Below are 20,494 nucleotides of genomic sequence, written 5' to 3' on the forward strand. Positions count from 1 at the left end.
GTGATGTACCTTTTGAATTAACTATAATATTTAAAAAAATACATTATTGTTAATTTTTGTTCAAACGCTGAGTTTATTAAGTTAGTAAATTTTTAAATATCCATTTCTGGCTAAATAAAATTAATTTTTAAAATGTCATTACTTCAGAAATATTATTGTGATAGAACGAAATGTCCACGCGCGGAAGAAGTTTAACGGGTGCGTGATCAAGACTTACGTTGAATGTTGCCAGTCTCTATTTTCCCGCAAATTGAGCCTCTTTTTCAATATGGTTAATAATGAACATAAAAAATCTCACTTGTCCCATTATACGTATATTCAATAAAAAAACATTTCCGCTCAAGTTGGTTGTTGTTTAATTTATTTCAGTCCTCTTAAAGAAATCTTTTTAACTATTTAAGGGCTTAATTGAATTTATATATTTATACATATAATTATTCTGTAGTGTAAAAGGTTATTTATTAATGTTTTATTGCGAGTTAATTTTGTTTAGTTCAAAAAGTGTAGCTTTAAAGTGGTATCCCTAAAACAGTGAACCGTAAAACCAGTTTAAGGCGTGCTGTCGCGAATATTAAACGTCAGTGGAGTACTGTGTGAATTTGTTTACCAACTTCATTTGGGTAAGTGAAAGTTAAATAAATATGGTCAGGCGTTTCTATTTAACTCAAATATTCATAGGGCATACAGAATATTAACCGGCAGTTTAAGGTTTTACGCCAATCTTTCGTATACTATGTAGTAATTACTTAAATGTTTCAAGTCGGCCCATTAATTTTTAAATATTAGCGTTATTTTTATTAAGACGTTATAATTACCTAACAATACTTTTTGGTTATAGGAAGTAATATAATTATTTTGAAAAAATGGAAAAACATTTAATTTTCTTCCTTTCATAATGGAAAACTTCCCAAGCATGACAATTTGTAAACACAACAAATACAGTGCCAACTGCCATAACACACCTAGTATGTATGTAGTTTAAATTATAATGTAAAAAAAAATGTTATAAAAACATCAATTTCTTTATATAAAGGAACGGACTTGCTAGATGTTGATATCGCCAATTAAAACATACATATATTTATTTATTTAAAATAAAATTGAAGCTTGTTAATTCTCTGAGTATATTCATCTGAAACAATTAGAAAATCTTGCCTATGTGCACAGCAACGGAAGCAGAAGAAAGAAGCAAGCTTAATTATAGATTATGTTTTGGACGTTTTATTCCGCAATGGCCGTTAAAATAACTGTATATATTTTACATAATATAAATTAATTATATAGACGTTTGAATTCGTAACTTAGTTAAAGGAAACCTTTCGGTTGAATTCAAAGAAGTTCCAAATTCATTTAGAAGATTTTAGACATTAAAATGTGATTTTTTAGATTAAATTAATGCATATTAAAACATTCATGAAGTTCAGTTAGATATTAAATATAATATTAAAGAGAAGATAGGTTTTAATTTTTTTATAATTCGTGTACATTTATTAAGCATGTTATTAAATAAGTTTACCAAAAATCCTATCCGAAAACAATTACTACTTTATAATATTTATGAAATATATATGAAATGAAATTTAAAGACTGAGATAAATTGAAAACGAAGGCTGATTGTTTAGATTTGTATTTCCATTTTCCATGCGATGTATAACTGACCTTGACTAATCCAATAGACTGCTTTAAATAATTGTTCCTGATTGAGGAAAGATTGAGTAAAATAAATCAGTCTAAAGCATGCCGGATTCCTCACGATGTTTTCCTTCACCTTTCGAGCGAATGTTAAATGGGCACATAGAAAAAAAGTCCATTGGTACACAGCCGGGGAACCTACGACCTCAGGGATGAGAGTCGCACGCTGAAGCCACTTGGCCCACACTGCTCTTAAAGAACTAATATCGCTTAACAGGGAAACGGATCAAAAACTTTCTGAAATACGAGATTTTATATAGGTATAACGGTTATATACGACAAAAACGTTCAATCAAAATGGCGATCTGAAAACGTCGTTTCGAAGCAATAACGGTTCAATAGTTTATTATATAATGCAGAATTTCAACTATTGCAGAATTCGTCTGATACCATTGCATAAAAAGAGATTCGCAGATCGATATTGATCAGGTTTCATGTACGATTTTTGACGAGTACAAATGTTACATAACAAAAGTTTACATATATATATATAACCCTCTTTGTTTATGTAAAACTGCGGTTTGCGGTGGGAAAGCAAAACTTTCTTGCAGAGGTTTTGCAATTCACAGTTGTAATACATACCTTGGTTGTGGCGAAGTAATTTAAATGAGAAAATAAAAGGTTAATGTAACCTTTACGACAATACACAATCTGTTTCACTGACCACTTAAGGGTCAAGTGGTCAATCCATAATTTGGTTCCTCGGAAATTCTTTAAATTATAAACCAAATATGGAACGTCTTCATATTACTTTATAAATACTCCGTAAAAGTAGAAATCGTATCCCATTATAAGTTTTTTATTTATTTATATAATAATCATAATAACATATCTCTTTCCCTAACATGGACTTTATTATAGACATATATGTACTTCAATCTTCTGGGACTGCATTCCATGAGTTGCCGAACCTGGTTTGACAGGCTGCAAAACTGTCTCTTATTTATTCCTTACTTAAAGCTGCTGAACCAAAAATAATAATCAGTGACGCTACAACCTCGTTAGGTCTGGGCCTCAGATTTCTGAATCTGTTTCATGATCATGTTTCAATTTAATACGCAAGTAGATGATCAGCCTCCAGTGCTTGACACACGCCGTCGACTTTTTGAGTCTAAGACATGTCGGTTTTCTCACGATGTTTTCCTTGACCGTTCGAGCGAATGTTAAATGCGCACATAGAAAGAAAGTCCATTGGTGCCTACGTCGAACCTACGGCCTCAGGGATGAGAGTCGCACGCTGAAGCCACTAAGCCAACACTGCTCACCAAAAGCTGCTGAACTATCCGTTCGCGAATATTCTCCAGTTACATTATTTTCGGGTGTGTCATTAACTGGGGCAATGAAGCTTTTGTCAGCCACATTTGTTTTTAGCTCTAGTTCGTAACTGAATGCCCATACGTCGGACAGTCCAGCAGTATGTGCAGCGATGTTTGTTTAGAGTTTGTTTTCGCAGCATGTCCCATCCTACAATCTTATGACATCTCCTAAAATATATTAAAGATAGTTAAGAATCTTCATTGTATACTTATAAGGTATTTTATGTAGACAAGTTAAAAGTACTATAGTCGGTTTTGAGGCAACAGCCATGAAACACAAGATAATAACCTCGTTTAAAAAATACAATTAAAGAGCATACCTTTAGAAAGTTGAGATGCAGGACTTCAAATTTAATATTCATGTACCCAAAAATATAATCGTAAAAGTTATGACATCCGTAAAAGTTGCAGTAAAGCTAAATGTATGTTTTTATTATCTTAAACATTGCGAGGGTTTGCCGAAATGATAATTAAATTATACTTTAATTAAGCAAATTCCCAGATATGGCACCTAATTTGTGCTTGGATAGTGGGTTTATAAAGAAGGAAAGTTATGAAACGGAATGCAGTTAGAGGTTACTGGCTGGATATTCCCAGACGAGAATATTAATAATAAATAATGTAGTACCATTTTATTGAATTGAGTGAAATAGTGTAGAAAGAAATTAGTTTTTGATTCCTCTTCCTTCTTTAATTTAATGTACTTACAATTGTTTTTGTCCATTTGATGCGAATGTTATATCGCTTTTTAGCCAAAGTGTCGGTTTCCTCACGATGTTTTCCTTCATCATATTAGAAAGTGTTTTGCGCACATAGAAAAGACAGTGTAATGGAGAAGATTATCAGAGTAATTATTTAAAAGCATCTTAAATTGTTATATTTTAAAAGGAGGACATTTTAGTCTGTATTTATTCTACGCAATATAATCGAGGAGACTAATAAAATAACTGGTCAAGGATAACTGCATTGTATAGAATTATATATTTACTGAGTTAATGTAACTGTGAGAACCATTGTTTACATAAACAAGTAAACAATGCAGTATATAAAGTAAATGATCTTTATTTTCATTAATATAAAAAGAGTATTTACAAATTCTAATATAATTCGTGGATATAAAATCTTCTAAAATTTTCCATAGTTGAAAAGCCTATTTTACATTGTTTTTAAATTACACTAGCTCGCATGTTATTAATGTTTGAGGTCACTGGCACTCTCTGGTCAGTGGAAAATTCCTCCATTGAGCGTGGAGTATCCGAGTTGGTTTAAAAAGGTTATGAAGATTTTGAGTTCAAAAAAGAAAGTTCCAAATTTTTGGCACTTAATTACTTCGCAATCTCGGAAAAAATATCTTTAAACAAGCTACCAAAGTGTACTCACATTTCGTTTTTTTTATCATATTCGATTATATAAAAATGTTGTAGCCTCACAAACGTTGCTGCCATTTCAAGTAACGATTATTATCGGGTAACATTTTTATGATACGTAAAATATCTTCCAAATCTTTCCCACTATTTACGCTGAGCCAATATTGATGTTTTCTGTTATGAATAGAGTTTCTCATAAGGTACAAGCAAAGCTGTGTTATAGTTTAAGTAACACCGCACCTAGGTATAGTGGCAATAAATAGGCCGATGCACGTTCGACATTCTCCATTATTACGTATAATATAACACCTACTTACAAGCCTTTGCTCGCGACTTCATCATTGTAGAATTATTATCAACGGTTAATATTAGGAAAATTGTATTATATATCGCGTTTATCTAAGTTGCTTAAAGAATCTAGTCTCTAAAACAAGATATTGAATTTTGAATTTGGATTTTTGATATAATATTATAATTTCATAGTGATGACACGTGGTGAAACCAGAATATCTTAGAGTTGATTTCTGGTGGAACAATAATTGGAACAATAAAATCATAATAGCAGACATTTGTGTCTGCAATTTAAACAACATAAAATATGCTCCCATCCTGCCTATACAGAAAATGCACTTACATTTAAATAAAAAGTGCTTTACAAGACCGTGAGGAAAACATCTTTAGAATTGCACATCTATGTGTCTGTTCCACTTTATTTTTTGTTTTCTCAACAAATTTGCTACAAAATTATCGAAATTCGCTTATTAGTGAAATCAGAAAGCGTAATAAGTACGTTTTGATTCTCGCCACAGACAAATTAACCGAACTCATGCTATTCGGGTCCAGAAAAACACAACCTTTGAAACTAATCGGAGCTGGGCCATCAAAAGTTTTTTACTTATGCAATGACTTCGCTGGTTTCGGCCATTCAACCTTATTATAGACCTCGTATAATACTTTTTATCGTCCAAATGTTCGTTTCGTAGAGATCCCGTAAATTGGGCATTAAGACAGACACATTCTTTCGTTATAGAGAGCGAATTAATGTATGGGTTTTGTGTTAAACCAAACAAAAAAAATACACATTACACTGTATATCGTTGTAAAAAAAATTTAAAAAAAAATTTCGAAAAAATTGAACCCAAAACTTTCGGAATTCTTGCGATTTGGTTTCCGTTCAATTAATTGTATAATATAGGATTTATATTAGGTATGTATGATTGACGATCGTAGGTTTTCTTAACCCCAAAACGTAGTAATGTCACCTTTTAAGGATGTTTGATTTGATTGTTTGTGATTAGGTAACGTTTACTTAGAAATCTGGTTACATTGCGTCCACCACCTGTAATAATTGTTGTTTACCGATGCTATTAGACACTTGTTAAGTTTGTTTTTATCATAAGCCAAGTGAACATTAAAATGTATCTTATTACGAATAAGAAGGTGATTCGATACTCAAGAGATTAGTATTTTAATAGTTGCCTCCCGATATGTGTATGAAAATATTATGTACGTTTATAAAAACGTTAATAAATTTATAAAGCGTAGTGACTGTCACAATTTAAACACAAGAAGAAGGAATAGACTTGATTTTCCAGATTTCAGACTTCATAAAACTGCTCACTCATTTATGGGGAAATGTATACAGATATTTAACAAGATTCCGGACCGTGTAACCAAACTTCCGATACATGAGTTTAAGCTTTGCATCAAGAAAACCCTAACAAAGGAAGGATATTACACTGTTCGGGAATTCATAGACGATGACAATGTGTGGGCACTAGTGCCGCTGTAAGATGGGAAGTTGACATGCATAAGAGTACAAATTGTACCTAAATGATTAAATGACTTTATTATAATATTATTATTATTATTATTCAGTTTGGCTTTCGCTTAGTTTATTTAAGATTTGTTTTTAACCCCCCCTCGTATCGATTTTTATATATCGAGCGTTTATGTCGTCTAGGTATATTTAAACAAATAAATATTCAACGAAATTGGTTAAGTAATTAAGCTAAAAAGAAAATCCATCAAATATGTATTGGGTCACAACTCACACTGAGAACAGAGATAGTTGCGATGGAATTCTTGCTATTTGTGAAATTGTTAACATCATTAGAAAACCTAACCATTTATTAGCGAATAAGATGTATCCAAACAGGGGAATAATCATAAAAATAATAAACTTAATATACTTTGTATAGTATAGTAAATTACAAAATAGGTAGTTCAATAATTTACGGTTCACGGCTCTTTGAATTTCATAAAACTTATTGGAATTTTGAATAAGTGTAAAATTTATTCATTGCATTCATATTTATTTTATTTTTTATGTGTTTTTTTTAATCATTATTAAGAGTTTATACATTTTTAGCTGTTGGTATTATTGAATGAATTAATTATCAATTATTAAAAAAATTACATAAACAATTAATAACTCACAACATGAGAACTTTCAAATTTGTCAATTGGCATTTGGCAGTGACAAAAGGGGACTTCGACTAATATTGAAATTTGAAGTTACTGTTCAACTCGTTGTCCCTCCAGCCCTCCTGTTGTTTACTGATTTGACATATTATTATGATTTAAGTTTTACTTTTACTCTCGTTATATTTATAAAAATAACTTTCAAACACATTTTTTACAGACAAACTCTTTATTAACTAAAATAATGACGGGAGAGTCGTTAGTTCGAGCATTTTACAGTGGAAAGAATTTTTTTATTACTGGCGGCACGGGATTCGTAGGTTTGTGCCTTATTGAGAAAATACTGAGATGTATACCAGATTCTGGAAAAATATATTTGCTAATGCGGCCGAAGAAGGGCAAGGAGATATCAGAGAGATTGAATGAGTTTCCTGGTCATCCTGTAAGTATAGTTTGGCCACAAGTTTCTCATATTAAACACTATAATTTTATAAGATATCACTTGGTAATAAAAGCTCCTATGATTTTTATTAACCATTCAAAACAAAATTTTAAAATAAAGTTAGTTGAAAATTAAAACACAAACACTCATACATATTACACATATGAATTAATCCTAAAGAACATATAACTTCACTCATAGTTTACCTGATTAGTTTTTTTACAATTTGACAAAACTTTTAATATTTATATTATTAGGAAGACCATATTAAATTTAATTAGAAATAACATAAAATAACAGTTTTTAGAAAACCTCTGCATTTACAAAGGACTAGTCAGTAGCAGGTGTTCTAGTAGTCAATAAAAAACTTTTTATTTTTAAATTTCAGGTCTTCGAAAAATTGCTAGAAAACCACTCAAAAGACATTTTCAATAAACTTATCCCAGTTTCTGGAGATGTAGGTGTAGAGGACTTAGGTTTATCTCCAGAAGATCGGCAGCTTCTTGTAGATAATGTAAATGTGGTGATACATTCAGCAGCTACCCTTGATTTTGAAGAGGGCTTGAAACCAACTGTCAAGATTAATGTATTAGGGACAAAGAGAATTTTAGAATTGTGTAAACAGATTAAAGATTTGAAGGTAAGTAATCTAGAAAACCACAGTGAAAAGGCAAAATCTCTAAATGAGCCTTAAATGATTTTGATTTAATTTGATTTCAAACAATTGCATGAATTTTTATGTGGTTTTACTTTTTTGATAGATATCAAAATATAATGTTTGTTAAAGTATTTATTTATTACTTATTTTTTTAATAATAATAATAAATAATTTTAAATGTTTCCAAAGTTACCTGTTTTATAAATAAGTACATATTTTAAATTCAGGTAATGGTGCATGTATCCTCGGCCTATGTTAACTCGTTTTTAAAAGAAGCTGAAGAAAAAATATATGAAACTCCAGGTGATGTTGACAGTGTGATTAATCTTGTTAACCGCTTGTCTGATGAAGCTTTGGAAGATATGGAGAAGACGTGAGTAGATTATGCCTTAGTTGAAACTATTCAATATTATATTTTTATATTGTTTTGTTACATATATTTAAAGTTGTAACATTTAACATCGGAGCTTACTGCAAATAAGTTAAGGATACATAATACTGATAATTTTTTTAGGTTCAATGTAACATTAAAAAATTACAAATACGTAATAACACTATTTACACTTACAGCAAATTACGAATATTATTTAAAACTTTTTAGCATCCTTCGTGGACACCCAAATACGTACACATTCACAAAGCACCTTGCAGAACATGAAGTTAAGAACTGCTCAAATCTATTCCCTTGTACAATTGTCCGGCCTTCTATGAGTGAGTATTATGTGGATATCTATTATATCTTGTCTAATTTGTGACTCTTTGCAATAATATTGATGTGACACTGATTCTGAAGGATTAATTTATCATCATCAGCTTCACCACATTTATCAGGCAAGTGGTACAACATGCTGTTAAATATTTCTGATTATTATTTATTTATTTTCCAGTTGTGGCATCCTGGAAAGAACCTGTGATTGGCTGGACTTGTTCAAAAGTTGGACCCCAAGGATTTCTTATGGGAGCCGCTAAAGGTATGATTTTGTAACAGCCCAATCACCCAGCTTAAAACTAGTTTAACTATATTATAAACAAACATAATGCTTTGACTATATTTTATCTTTTTGATATAATATTTTGTGTTTCTATTTTCTCTCATTTCTAGCAGAACAATATCCTGTTTTTGGGTCACATCAATGATTTCAAATCATATCAGTTATATCATTATTTCTGTACCAATATGCTTTTTATTATTTGAAAGTTTTACCGAGCAAAACAATATTAATACGGAGTATTAGCAGTTTCTTAAATAAATAATTATAATGAGGTTTCGCGCAAATTGTATTATTGTCATTAAACAAAAATTGTGGGAACATTTCTTTATTCTGAAACCACTTAGCACAAATCTGTTTTACTGTTGTTTTTCTTACCACGGTCATATTTCGACAATCATTTTCTGGCAATGGTTGACAAATTGGATTTTATTAATAATATTTTTTAGGTGTTGTCCGTCGGTTACCCCTCTCAACAGAAAACATAGCTGATTATATTCCAGTTGATGTGGTTATTAACCAACTACTTGTAGCAGGATGGCACGCTGCTAAACAGAAGTGAGTATGGGAGACATTTATGGAGTTATAATATTTTAAGTGTGTTAATTAAGTTAGTTTAACTTTGTTAGTCTACTTTAACTAAAGTGTAAACTCTATGTAACGTTCATCGATTTAACGACAAACATCTCTAAAGAGTCGAAAACTCTACAAATACCTACCCTCAATGACGACACTAAAATAATAAAATGTACTTTTTAAGTTTCCGAAATTAGTTAAGACTGCGGAGCTGTGTACGTTCTTTTGTCGCTTTTTGTCCTTATATAATCATAGGTACGTACCGAACTTTCTAAGAAATCCGTTTTTTGTGACAAATTGGGATTGCTTACACGTGCTTTGTCACGAAGGTTACGAAGTCTCAATATCGCAAGATATGAATAAAACAAGTAAAAAAATACAACATATTTGCTGATGCAACAAAAGCGTTAGGATAGCTTTCAAATAAGAATTGTTTTTATGTAATTACTAATACAGATTTTTCTTTTTTTCATTTAACTTTATGCAGTCCCTTGAGTGTCGTTATGTAGAGTGTACAGTGTACACTGTATTTTCTGAAAAGGTCATAAAAGCGTTCCTTAAACTATGCGAATATGATATTTTCAGGTCAGGTCTAACAGTTTACCACTGTACGACTTCAACACAGAATCCTTTCCGTTGGAATATGCTGAACTCTGTTGTCAATGAAATGCTTCACAATTACCCACTTAAGAGTGCTGTCTGGTAAGACAATTTAAAAAGCAGTAACTTTAGTTCTAGAACAAAACTTCATTTGGCTAAATCTTACTATCTATTCAATGGATTTGTGAGTTCATTGGCCTTAATATTTTATACTTGTGTGTTATTTCCCAATATGTGTAATTAAAAAAATATATATTTTGGATTATCTTAAATGGCAAAGATAACTTGATTCCTTGCATTAGTACTGCTTAGATTTTTATGTGAAATATGTTTTACTATATGGGCTTGATGTAAATAAAGTAATATATCAGTCTTAATTTAACAGATAAAGCATAAAGCATTTTATTTAGTAGTACATTTTTATTAGAAATATTGTTCATTTGTTTACAATATTTCTTTCAGGTACCCGCATTTACAATTTGTTCCATCGCTCTTCCTCTTCCGTATATCGGCCATCTTTGTTCATTTCTTTCCCGCCATTTTGCTCGACATGTTACTAAGGATTACTGGAGGCAAGCCCATGTAAGTAGAATTTATGAATTTTCTATTTAAAAAAAGATCTTTTTATTTATTTATTTGGTGGATTCGCTTCTCAGAAAAGATATATTGAATTGTAAGGCTTATTAACTCTAATGGTATTTTCAGACTATTCCGTCTACACAAAAATGTCTGGAATTCCCTGGCTCGTTTGGAAACATTCATTTTCTCCGAATGGAGGTTCCATAATCCTAATACAAGGGAATTAGCGACGCAGCTTAATAGTGTGGATGAGGATTTGTTCTATATTAATATATCTTCTATATATGTGAGTGTGCCCCTTCCTATATATGTCTTGTGTTCTATTAACGGCATTTTTTTAAATAATTTTACTTTGCCTGATGGGTTTGAAAGGATATTTTACTTATCTTAAATAATTAATGAAATAAGAAATAATAGTCTACCCTCTTGAGGGACCTAAAACCACTTAAGAAGTACATATATTTAACCATTTTAAACATATGCGTTTTAATGAAAGGGAGTTATTATTTTTCCAGTGGATAGAATACTTTGTGAATCTCCATTTGGGAGTGAGAAGATATTTGAACAAAGAGAGTGAGAAGTCAATTCCTGCCGCAAAAACTAAAGACGCCATGTGAGTATTTTAAAGTTCATTTTAAGGTAGTAGTGTATATTAGTAAAAATATATATTCATTATATATTATGTTACATAACGTAATTAAAAAGCAGAACCCATACTGCTGAACCGTGTCGTGGAGTTAATGGTGAATTCACAATCTTGTTGATACGTAAGGCCCACCCATTTAGTTTAGTTTTTCTTTTTCAGATTAAAAGTCGTCCATATTTTATGGCAAGTTATGATTATAGTCTTGCTGTGGTTCATTTTTGCCGCCATTTTTGGCTTCACAATGCTCCAGAGTTGTTGGGCTCCGGCGATTATCTACTACTTGTACACGTTGCTATAGTAACATATATCAGTATTAAATTGTTACACAATCAAATTTAGGAGATTTTTAATTGTGTATTGAGAGATGTTTGTATGTCTTAAATTATTCAGATCGATTTACAAAAGCAAGACTTGTTCTTAGATGCACCAATTGTTGTCTATATAAGTGAATTCAAACCTTAATTGTAAATGGTGGAGGTTCACTATAAAAGATAATTTTCAATAATTCCTACTGAACATATATTATCTTTAATCTTTTTATAATATTATATTATCTATGTACTTTCATTTAAATGATGAAACATTAATTAATTTAAGTGTTATGTTATACTCGTAATAGTCCAGTCAGTCAAGACAATTAATTCATAATAATTCCAAAAGTTTTCAAACTTCGGTCAAGTGAATGGTACATTGGGACGACAATAAATCTCATTTTGCAACCTTGTCCGCAGTCCGGAACATTGTTAAAATTGCAATTAAATTAATTTTTGCTGTATGGTCGTGAAAAAAATTCCAAAAGTTCTGCAAACTTGGGGAAGTTTTCGATATAATATTTCATATCACGTATAAAATTTGCAACCAACCTAAGTGTACGGAACATTTTTTGTTATTGAAAATTAATGTTTTTCTTTATTAAACTGAAGGAAAACGTTCCAAAAGTTCTGCAAATTTGACAGATATATCGAAAATAAAATAAATAACAAAAAATGTTCCGTACACTTAGGTTGGTTGCAAATTTTATACGTGATATGAAATATTATATCGAAAACTTCCCCAAGTTTGCAGAACTTTTGGAATTTTTTTCACGACCATACAGCAAAAATTAATTTAATTGCAATTTTAACAATGTTCCGGACTGCGGACAAGGTGCAAAATGAGATTTATTGTCGTCCCAATGTACCATTCACTTGACCGAAGTTTGAAAACTTTTGGAATTATTATCAATTTTCGATTTCGAATGTCTATAATGACTGGTCTATAAGTATAATCAATAAATATATGTATATATAAACGTTTTCGAAGTACGTGAATTAGGAGAACTATATTTATGATTCCTATTTTAAGGAAGAAATGCCTGATTTAAAAAGAATATTGTCTATACTCTATAGAATTTCAACTAAAAAGAAACATATAACATATTGGTTGTGTATTTATATTAGTATAAAGATTATTTGTCAATACCCAGCGGATGGAAGGGTAAATGGAAAATTATATAATTTTTAAACTATTCAAAAATGATCATATTATGTTTTGTCCCGTTTATTCATTTTAATTATTTTATGAGAATGATAGGGACAAAACATTCAATACTTACTTCTAATAACAATCTATTGTATTTTAGATTTGAATTCCGTCCTTATAGTTTTAAGTTTTGTGCACAGACAAAAAAGAATTTGACATTTGACACACTAATAGCTTTTCTGTCTGTGATATAATCTTTGTATTTTGAATGTTTATGGTTGTGGTGGAAGACATTCCAGTAAAATAAGTATTAAATTGTGATTTTAATATTATTGTTTTATTTTCACCTTAGTGATTAAATCAGATATTAAAAGATGAAAAGAATTCAAAAATAATTTTATTTCGGAGGCCATTCCAAATGCACTTGAGTCACGTCTAGAGCGAGAAGATCGATATCGGCGTTCAACGCGTGCGAAAGAGACGGATGCGTACGGGCGAGTTCGCCGTGTACGTACTCTTTTACGTACGTTCCCGCTGACGTACGAATTGAGAGGAGAAATAGTTGGGGCTGGTCTGAAATCATTTGTTCATTTAAAGATTTAATACTAAGAAGCTTAATGCTGAAAGACAACATCACAAGTTACCCAGTTTCACAAAATATATAAAAATCTGTGCCGCTACAACCTCCTTAGGTCTGGGCCTCAGATTTCTGAATCTGTTTCATGATCATATTTAAATCTAATAGGCAGGTAGGTGATTAGCCTCCTGCCCTGCGATTCTGTAACTCACATAGCGGTTTTTGCATCGGCGGTCGCTCTCAAATCAGTTGTGAAGGAGTCATTTTATGATTTGGCATTCTGAAAAGGTGGAAGCTTGTAGTTTATTGTTTATCAGAAACCGCTATGTGAGTTACAGAATCGCAGGGCTGTGCCTGACACACGCCGTCGACTTTTTGGTTCTAAGCCATGTCGGTTTCCTCACGATGTTTTCCTTCACCGTTTAAGCAAATGTTAAATGCGCACAAAATATATATTGCCTCTAAAAACCCATACCTGGCACAATCCTGGCCTGTAAATCCAGGATCTCTCTTTTTCTTGTAAGCAAAGGTCGTCGATGTAACACCCGAATTGGGGTTTTCTGAGTGATTTGTATCCGGACCGGGTCATCCGCCTCTGTATTGCGATATTTGTTTATGTAATCTATATCTTCTTGGGTCACCTTTACGGATTCTGTTTTATTCTAAAAAATGTACATCGTTACAACCATTGGCCTGACAAAGTATTGGTAAGGTAAGGCCTGTGGGCTGTGGCACATTGTGTGAGAAATGAGAAACAAACAAAGAAAACATTTCATATATAAGTTTAATTTTGCAATACTTGTGGAAAAAAATGCAAAATAATAAAAAAATATAAAACAATCCTTGATGCGGATTATATTTCATGCTAAAATTTCATATCGATCGGTTCAGAACTTTTTGAGTTTTTGAAGCGTACACAAACCAACATAACATTTTTATATATATAGATTTGATATTTATTATTCTTATTCATAGTCTCGCTGAATGTTGGATAAACTCAAAGTTTTGGGTTCGAATCTCTAGGGTAAAATTGTATAATATCTCGCTTTTGAAGGGAGAATCGGGATACTATGAATTTATGACAAAAAAATGTTTTTGTCCTATAGAAGCAAATGTAGACAATTGAACATGACAAATATATTTTAATAGCGGACCTAGAGACCCTAAACCAATTAGAGACTAGCGAATAACGAGAATAGCGAAACAGACACGTTTCTGCCTCTTTCATTGGTATTTTTTTTAATTGTGAGAATATGATCAGTAAGGGTTAGATTCAGTGAAATTGTCGAATTAACATACAGAAGTTGCATTAAGCACAATTTAAGTCTCGACTCAGACTGTTACCGGTTTCCTCACGATGTTTTCTTTCGCCGAACGAAGAACTGTTAATAGCGAAAAAGAAAACCCTCGAAATGGGTTGATCAGGGAACAAAGGGATATGCCCAATACCTTAAGTAGGATTATACGTACGTCGTCAAACTTGGAGTGTGTCAGTTTGATGCATAACGCCTCGTACGTCTTACATTTTGTTTCTTCACCTTTTTTTAATTGAATTAAATCGTCTCTGAAAAAAATTCATTTGTGCCTTTGTGGTTAAATATGACGTAAAAAGACGGAGGTCCTGCATTCGATCCTCGGTGAAACAATTTTTGTGTTACTAGACACAGACCTACGTGGATAAATTTGATGATAATTAAAACAAGATAAGATATATTATGTCCTCATAGAATTATACAACCAAACAAGTGTTTTATTTTATTTAAAAGTATAAGTATATTATGGACGTTTAATGGAAAATTATAGAAGAGTAAATGAAACTTATTGTTGTTTTCTAAATAGTAGATTCAAAATTAATTAAATAAGAAAAAACAACAAATCAATCAAACAATCGCAACTTAAGATAATTTAAAAACTCACTTGGTCAAATAAGTCAAATATTTCACAATGACGTCACCACTTTTGGATACTTCCGCGCATGCGCCATTTAATTCCTCACTAGTAAGTTGCCTTATTGGATCTGAAATCTATATGATTATTTAATTAAGATGCAGAACTATTCCCTAACTAGCTATCTAATTATTTAAAGGATAATCAATCGTGTACCCCTATTTATTTACTATATTCTGGTAGCTGAATGCCAAAATAATATATTATTTATTAAGACAATGAAATCAATTGTATATCCATCTATTCTACTATGTTTTCAGATTCGTACATTAAGAAGAATTTTAAAAGATCTTTCAACATTCTATACTAATCGAGAATTATATTTCACAGGTAAGGTTTTTTAAAATATAAATTGAAGAACCTGGAATTTAATAGAGAGCTTACGGACACAAACGTAAAAATATTGTCACACATGTATGGATCAATTATGTTCTTACATACTTAAGATAGTAATAAATCAAGGGTCTAACTTCAAGACTGACTTAAAAACTCTTAACACAACTAAATATATTTAAAAGACAATTTAAACGAAAATCAAATTTATATATATATACTTCGATAGCAAATGGTCTTCCATCGCCCAAACATCTCACGTCCACATCTTCTCTTCCAGCCGATATAAATTTTAACCGGGTCTCCACGTCAGAGTCAGACAAACTAAAAACATACATAACGAAGATTAAATGACGTTTTAAATTATTATTTATTAACACTTCTTAATAATTATATTATCAGAGAAATAGAGTGCTATAAACATTATAACAGACAACTATATATATGTCGCAGCCAACTAGCTTAATTAGCCGTTCAATTAACAGGCTAGCCTTTTAACTAAACAGATGGCGTTGCATTTGAAAACCGCAATAGCAAAATGACGTCCTAGGAATATAATGTTTCGGATATTTATCTATATTTTGTGTACAAGTTTCCAGTATTATTCAAGGTAATATAAGTGGCTCTCTCTTTGGTAATTTATTTAACAGTCATGATTAGATTTTATTGTAGAAGCGTATCATTCCGTACGTAGTATTTTTCGTTCAAATGATGTTTTTTGAAAAATTAACCTAAATGCTGTGTTGAGGAATTTGTGTCTCAAATAAGGTGCATTATGCAGATTGTAGAACAAATAATACAATTAATTCCATTTAGATAACACAGATCCGTTTTGGTGTATTAACACAATGGCGCCCAACGTGCGCACCGTAATATGTTTTCAGATTTAAAAAAAATATATATTTGACGAAGTTGAATTTTTTATAACAGGGGGCCAAAACACAGGAGCCTCATCTGATATTAAGTGACACCGACGAAATCATTAATAATTATAATGTGTCTGTATTCGTAAAAAGAGATGTAGAATTGTTTTAAATGCGTCATGTATACTCAAGTAGTAGTTACAAAAGCAAAAGGGATAACGATTATTATTAAAGTTATGTCGTACGGTATTCTACTGTGGGGTGCTGCTGCAGAGGTTCAATCCATATTTGTGCTGCAGAAGCGGGCTGTTCGGGGTATTCGTTGTGTTTCTCCGAGGAAGGAGGTACGGAATAAGTTTAAGAATTAAATATTATGACACTATCTGGTCAATAAACTCTTGAAGCTTTGTTGTATGTACAAAAAAATATAAACTAATGTAATTTAAAACAAATGGTGACTTTCACCAGTATAATACTCGAAACAGAACAAATCTAAGCGTACCACCAACCAGGCTCCAAGATAAACCACTCCTTATATGGAAATTGTATTCGTTTTTACAACAAACTCCCGAGAGAGAAATTAGAGAAATATCACTGAATAAACTAAAAACTCTCGTTAAACGTAAATTATTTTTTTATAAATTTGACGATTATTTAATTGATCCTAATCCTTGGGATTGATTTGCTCCAGTTCAAACAATTCTCATTGGTAGTAAGTGTAAATTTAGGATCAATTTCATCTTCTTTTCTGTTGAGGTTCATAAGTGTACTTGGTTACCTACATGAATAAAGTTATTGTCAGTTGGAGTTGGAAAGGCAGCTGAATTTTTGTCCCACGCGAACCCAAGTTATCATCAGAAGTGGCTAACAGTGATCAGTGGCAAGTGGATGGATGCACAATGATGAAAACTTACTTTAACAGTTTCGCGAGAGGCTCAAATATGATTTCTTCTACTGAATTCGGTAGTACTCTTACGTTCTTTAAAATCCACGGCGTTTGAGGTAGATTTCTGCTTAGTTTTATATATCTGAAAAAAACTTTTTATTAACTATTTATTTTCTAGTTTTGTCGAATCTAGAAAATAAATAAATCTTTAATATTTTTTTAACCAAAGCGAGATCGTAACAGATGAATACTAATTAAAAGAAAAAGACTAATTGACAAATACAGAACCATATTTTGTAGTATTATAAAATATAAAGCAAGAAATGCCTCACCTGCCTCCCAAATAGACCGGCTCATGCGCACCTACAACACTAACGCACTGAGCGTGACCTCTCACTGTTAATTGGGCACCTGAAGACATTAAGTTTGAGAGCTTGACATCTTCTAGAGCCTGATAGGAAAATAAAACATTTAAATTGATTTCTTAAAATATAAGAATAATACTTATTTAAATACAAAATAATACCTGTTCAACTGACTGCCTCGTGAATTCTGTAGGAAATCTCCTCTTATATCTATTGCGGTTTTCAAATAGATCTGGGTCAACTTTCTTTAAGACTTCTAACTCCTGAAATATATTAATATAATTAATTTTTTTATTATTAAAATTTACTACAATTCTGTCATTTGACTAAAAGATTGAACAGGAAAAAAAATATTTTGAGAACTTCCTACTTACTTACTTCCACCAACAAAATAAAATATAAATCCAAATGAAGCTTTTTAAATTCTATAATAAGTAGTATCTTCACACTTAGCAAGGCAAGAAGCTATCATTATATCAAAATAATGGATTGTAATAAAAATAAAATACAAAAATTTTACTCAAAATATTATAACATGGAAAAAACAGAAATATCTCCCCACCTACCTGTAAATCATCCGGATAATCCAAATGTACCATGATGAGCAATGGTGAGTCCAAATCAAATGACTTGTCAATAAAATCAGCGACTTTAGGTCTGAAGGACATTTTCCATGCATCCTTGAGCTGTGTGTATATAGCTAGAATTTTTAAAAGCATTATTCTATGTACTAGATCAAATATTAATTTCATAGCTAGGCTATATAATAAACAGTTTAATAAACTTTTTGCAATAAATTTGGACATTTTAATCTTGACTACATACAAGATTTTTCTATAATGTATACAAATATTATAATAAAGTTATTACTCACTGGGATCATATTCTGGAAATGCTTCAACAATTTTTAATGTTATTATTTTCTCTCTTAGTATAGTTGATATGGGAGCAGAGAGTCCACAAGTGTAGGTTTTGCATTCATACCTGAAATTTTTTAAATCAAGTATAAGTCAACCTAAAATTTGATACGAAATTAAAAAAAATAATAATAAAAGATGTACCCCTTCTTTAAAATCATATCTTTGATAACCACAAATGTATCTCTCCAGAATTCTTCTTGCAATACTCCAAGACAGCTTACACATACATCCAACCTACGTTTCTTACTTGGTGGAGTTTCACTTTTTTCTTCATAATTTTCTATTATCTTATCAACAACATTTATGGTTTCCTGTTTTTCAGATTCTTTAATATCCAAATTATCATTTATAACACAAACATTCGTTATTTCTGTACCTGTCTCATTATTTTGAGCTATAATAGTTTCACTAGTAACTATACTATCCTTATTATGTAGAATTTTGTCCTTAGCTGCATCTTGATACTAGAAATCAGTATACATTTTAGTACAAATAGATTATCCGTATCTGTATTAATAAAACAAGACACAGTTATGGTTAATTATAATCACTTATTTTTTGTCTCAACAATCTTAAGATGAAGCTAATCATGTCTAAACTTATATTATTATAGACATAAAGGTTCTAATTATTGTTTTTGGTAGGTTTGTTACAAATAATCTAAAAAACTACTGGACTAAATTAAAAAATCCTGTTTCAATGTTACTGAAAGTTTATTTCTCCAAAATATTTTTTTTAATATTGCAGTGTGGGCAATTTCAACAAATTCAATTGTTTTTGTAAAAAAACATACCTGTTCTACAAATGTTTTAGAATTTTCGTAAACACTATATTTCTTGTATCCCATGTAACGAATACAACATATATCACAACAGCCAAGATTTTTACAGAATTTAAATACCTCTAAATGATTCATTGTAGAATTACACATTCAACTCAAAGTTTAAGTTTTTAAAAATTATTTAGTGTACCACGCATTGTTAGGTTAGAAAAAAGAAAACAAACATGAGCCAAACCTGCCGAGACTATGCGTATTGCGTATGCTATATATGTGTCAAGAGCAAGACTCAAGACTGTTGACATTTCGCAGCAGTTTCGACAATTGACATTATAATTCTTCTGGGAGTTGGCTAGAGTAAAATAATTGACCGTTGAATATTCCACCATTATAATATTATATACGCAGTACGGGTTTGTGGGACTAACTTAAACACGTTGCATTTATTGCGCTTTTGAGATGGAAGTAGATAAATTAAAGTAGGTAATTAATATTACACTTCTTCGTCTTAGCGAAACACCAATAGACCTTGAAAGTAAGAATTAAAACAAAAATTACCTACTAAACTACCCAGTATTGGAATAGTTAAAATTTAACATTAACTAACCTAGTAGTTAAGCACGCGATTCACAACCCTCAAGTCGTAGGTTCGATTGCTGTTCGAACAGTGTTTGAAAGCAGTATGTGTAAGATTTAGAGTAAAATTTATTCTCCACAATGAATCAGGATGAATGAGTGTACCCTTAATTTCAAAAAACTACCACTTCTGTAGAACAAATAAGGTTGATAATGTATAGAAAACCCTCAAGTAATCCATATTTTTTTTAATAATTGAAAGTTTGGATGCCGAAGGGTAAACATTAGAGCAGGGGGCCTCATAGCCTAGCGGTCTTATTAAGTGGCAGCTAGGTGAGGGTTCCGGGTACCGGGTTCGATTCCCGGTCCGAGGGCAAGTTTTAATTTAATTTAAATTTGTTCTCGGCCTTTGGGAGGGTTGTGCGGTACCGGTACCTAAACCGTACATGGAGGACACGGTCGAATTTTTAAAGACAAGCACGAATTATAAAAAATCCTA

The 20,494-nt window shown here is 31.3% G+C and overlaps 2 protein-coding genes across 4 annotated transcripts; one reads left to right on the top strand and one right to left on the bottom strand.

Annotated features, from left to right (window-relative positions):
* Positions 1–522: 522 nt before the first annotated feature.
* LOC125055362 (putative fatty acyl-CoA reductase CG8306) lies at positions 523–11,922 on the top strand. Of its 2 annotated transcripts, XM_047657792.1 has the most exons (12): positions 523–620; positions 7,020–7,241; positions 7,630–7,881; positions 8,127–8,272; positions 8,501–8,610; positions 8,787–8,870; positions 9,338–9,446; positions 10,050–10,166; positions 10,527–10,646; positions 10,770–10,929; positions 11,159–11,256; positions 11,449–11,922. In XM_047657792.1, the coding sequence occupies exons 2-12, from the start codon at positions 7,044–7,046 to the stop codon at positions 11,585–11,587; spliced, it is 1,533 nt and encodes a 510-aa protein (XP_047513748.1). In that variant the 5' UTR covers positions 523–620; positions 7,020–7,043; the 3' UTR covers positions 11,588–11,922. The 2 variants fall into 2 exon arrangements, with proteins under 2 accessions (XP_047513748.1, XP_047513747.1); XM_047657791.1 differs by lacking the exon at positions 523–620 and having other exon boundaries at positions 6,923–7,241.
* Positions 11,923–13,131: 1,209 nt separating this feature from the next.
* LOC125055286 (putative tRNA pseudouridine synthase Pus10) lies at positions 13,132–19,680 on the bottom strand. Of its 2 annotated transcripts, none has more exons than XM_047657678.1 (12): positions 19,435–19,680; positions 18,783–19,105; positions 18,596–18,705; positions 18,288–18,421; positions 17,883–17,984; positions 17,689–17,807; positions 17,385–17,498; positions 15,829–15,931; positions 15,245–15,351; positions 14,798–14,891; positions 13,803–13,989; positions 13,132–13,323 (listed from the first exon to the last, which is right to left on the bottom strand). In XM_047657678.1, the coding sequence occupies exons 1-12, from the start codon at positions 19,570–19,572 to the stop codon at positions 13,148–13,150; spliced, it is 1,707 nt and encodes a 568-aa protein (XP_047513634.1). In that variant the 5' UTR covers positions 19,573–19,680; the 3' UTR covers positions 13,132–13,147. The 2 variants fall into 2 exon arrangements, with proteins under 2 accessions (XP_047513634.1, XP_047513635.1); XM_047657679.1 differs by having other exon boundaries at positions 19,543–19,679.
* Between the last annotated feature and the right edge of the window lie 814 nt (positions 19,681–20,494).

This window comes from Pieris napi, chromosome 13 (genome assembly GCF_905475465.1).
Source record: "Pieris napi chromosome 13, ilPieNapi1.2, whole genome shotgun sequence".
In the NCBI taxonomy this organism is placed as follows: Eukaryota; Metazoa; Arthropoda; class Insecta; order Lepidoptera; family Pieridae; genus Pieris; species Pieris napi.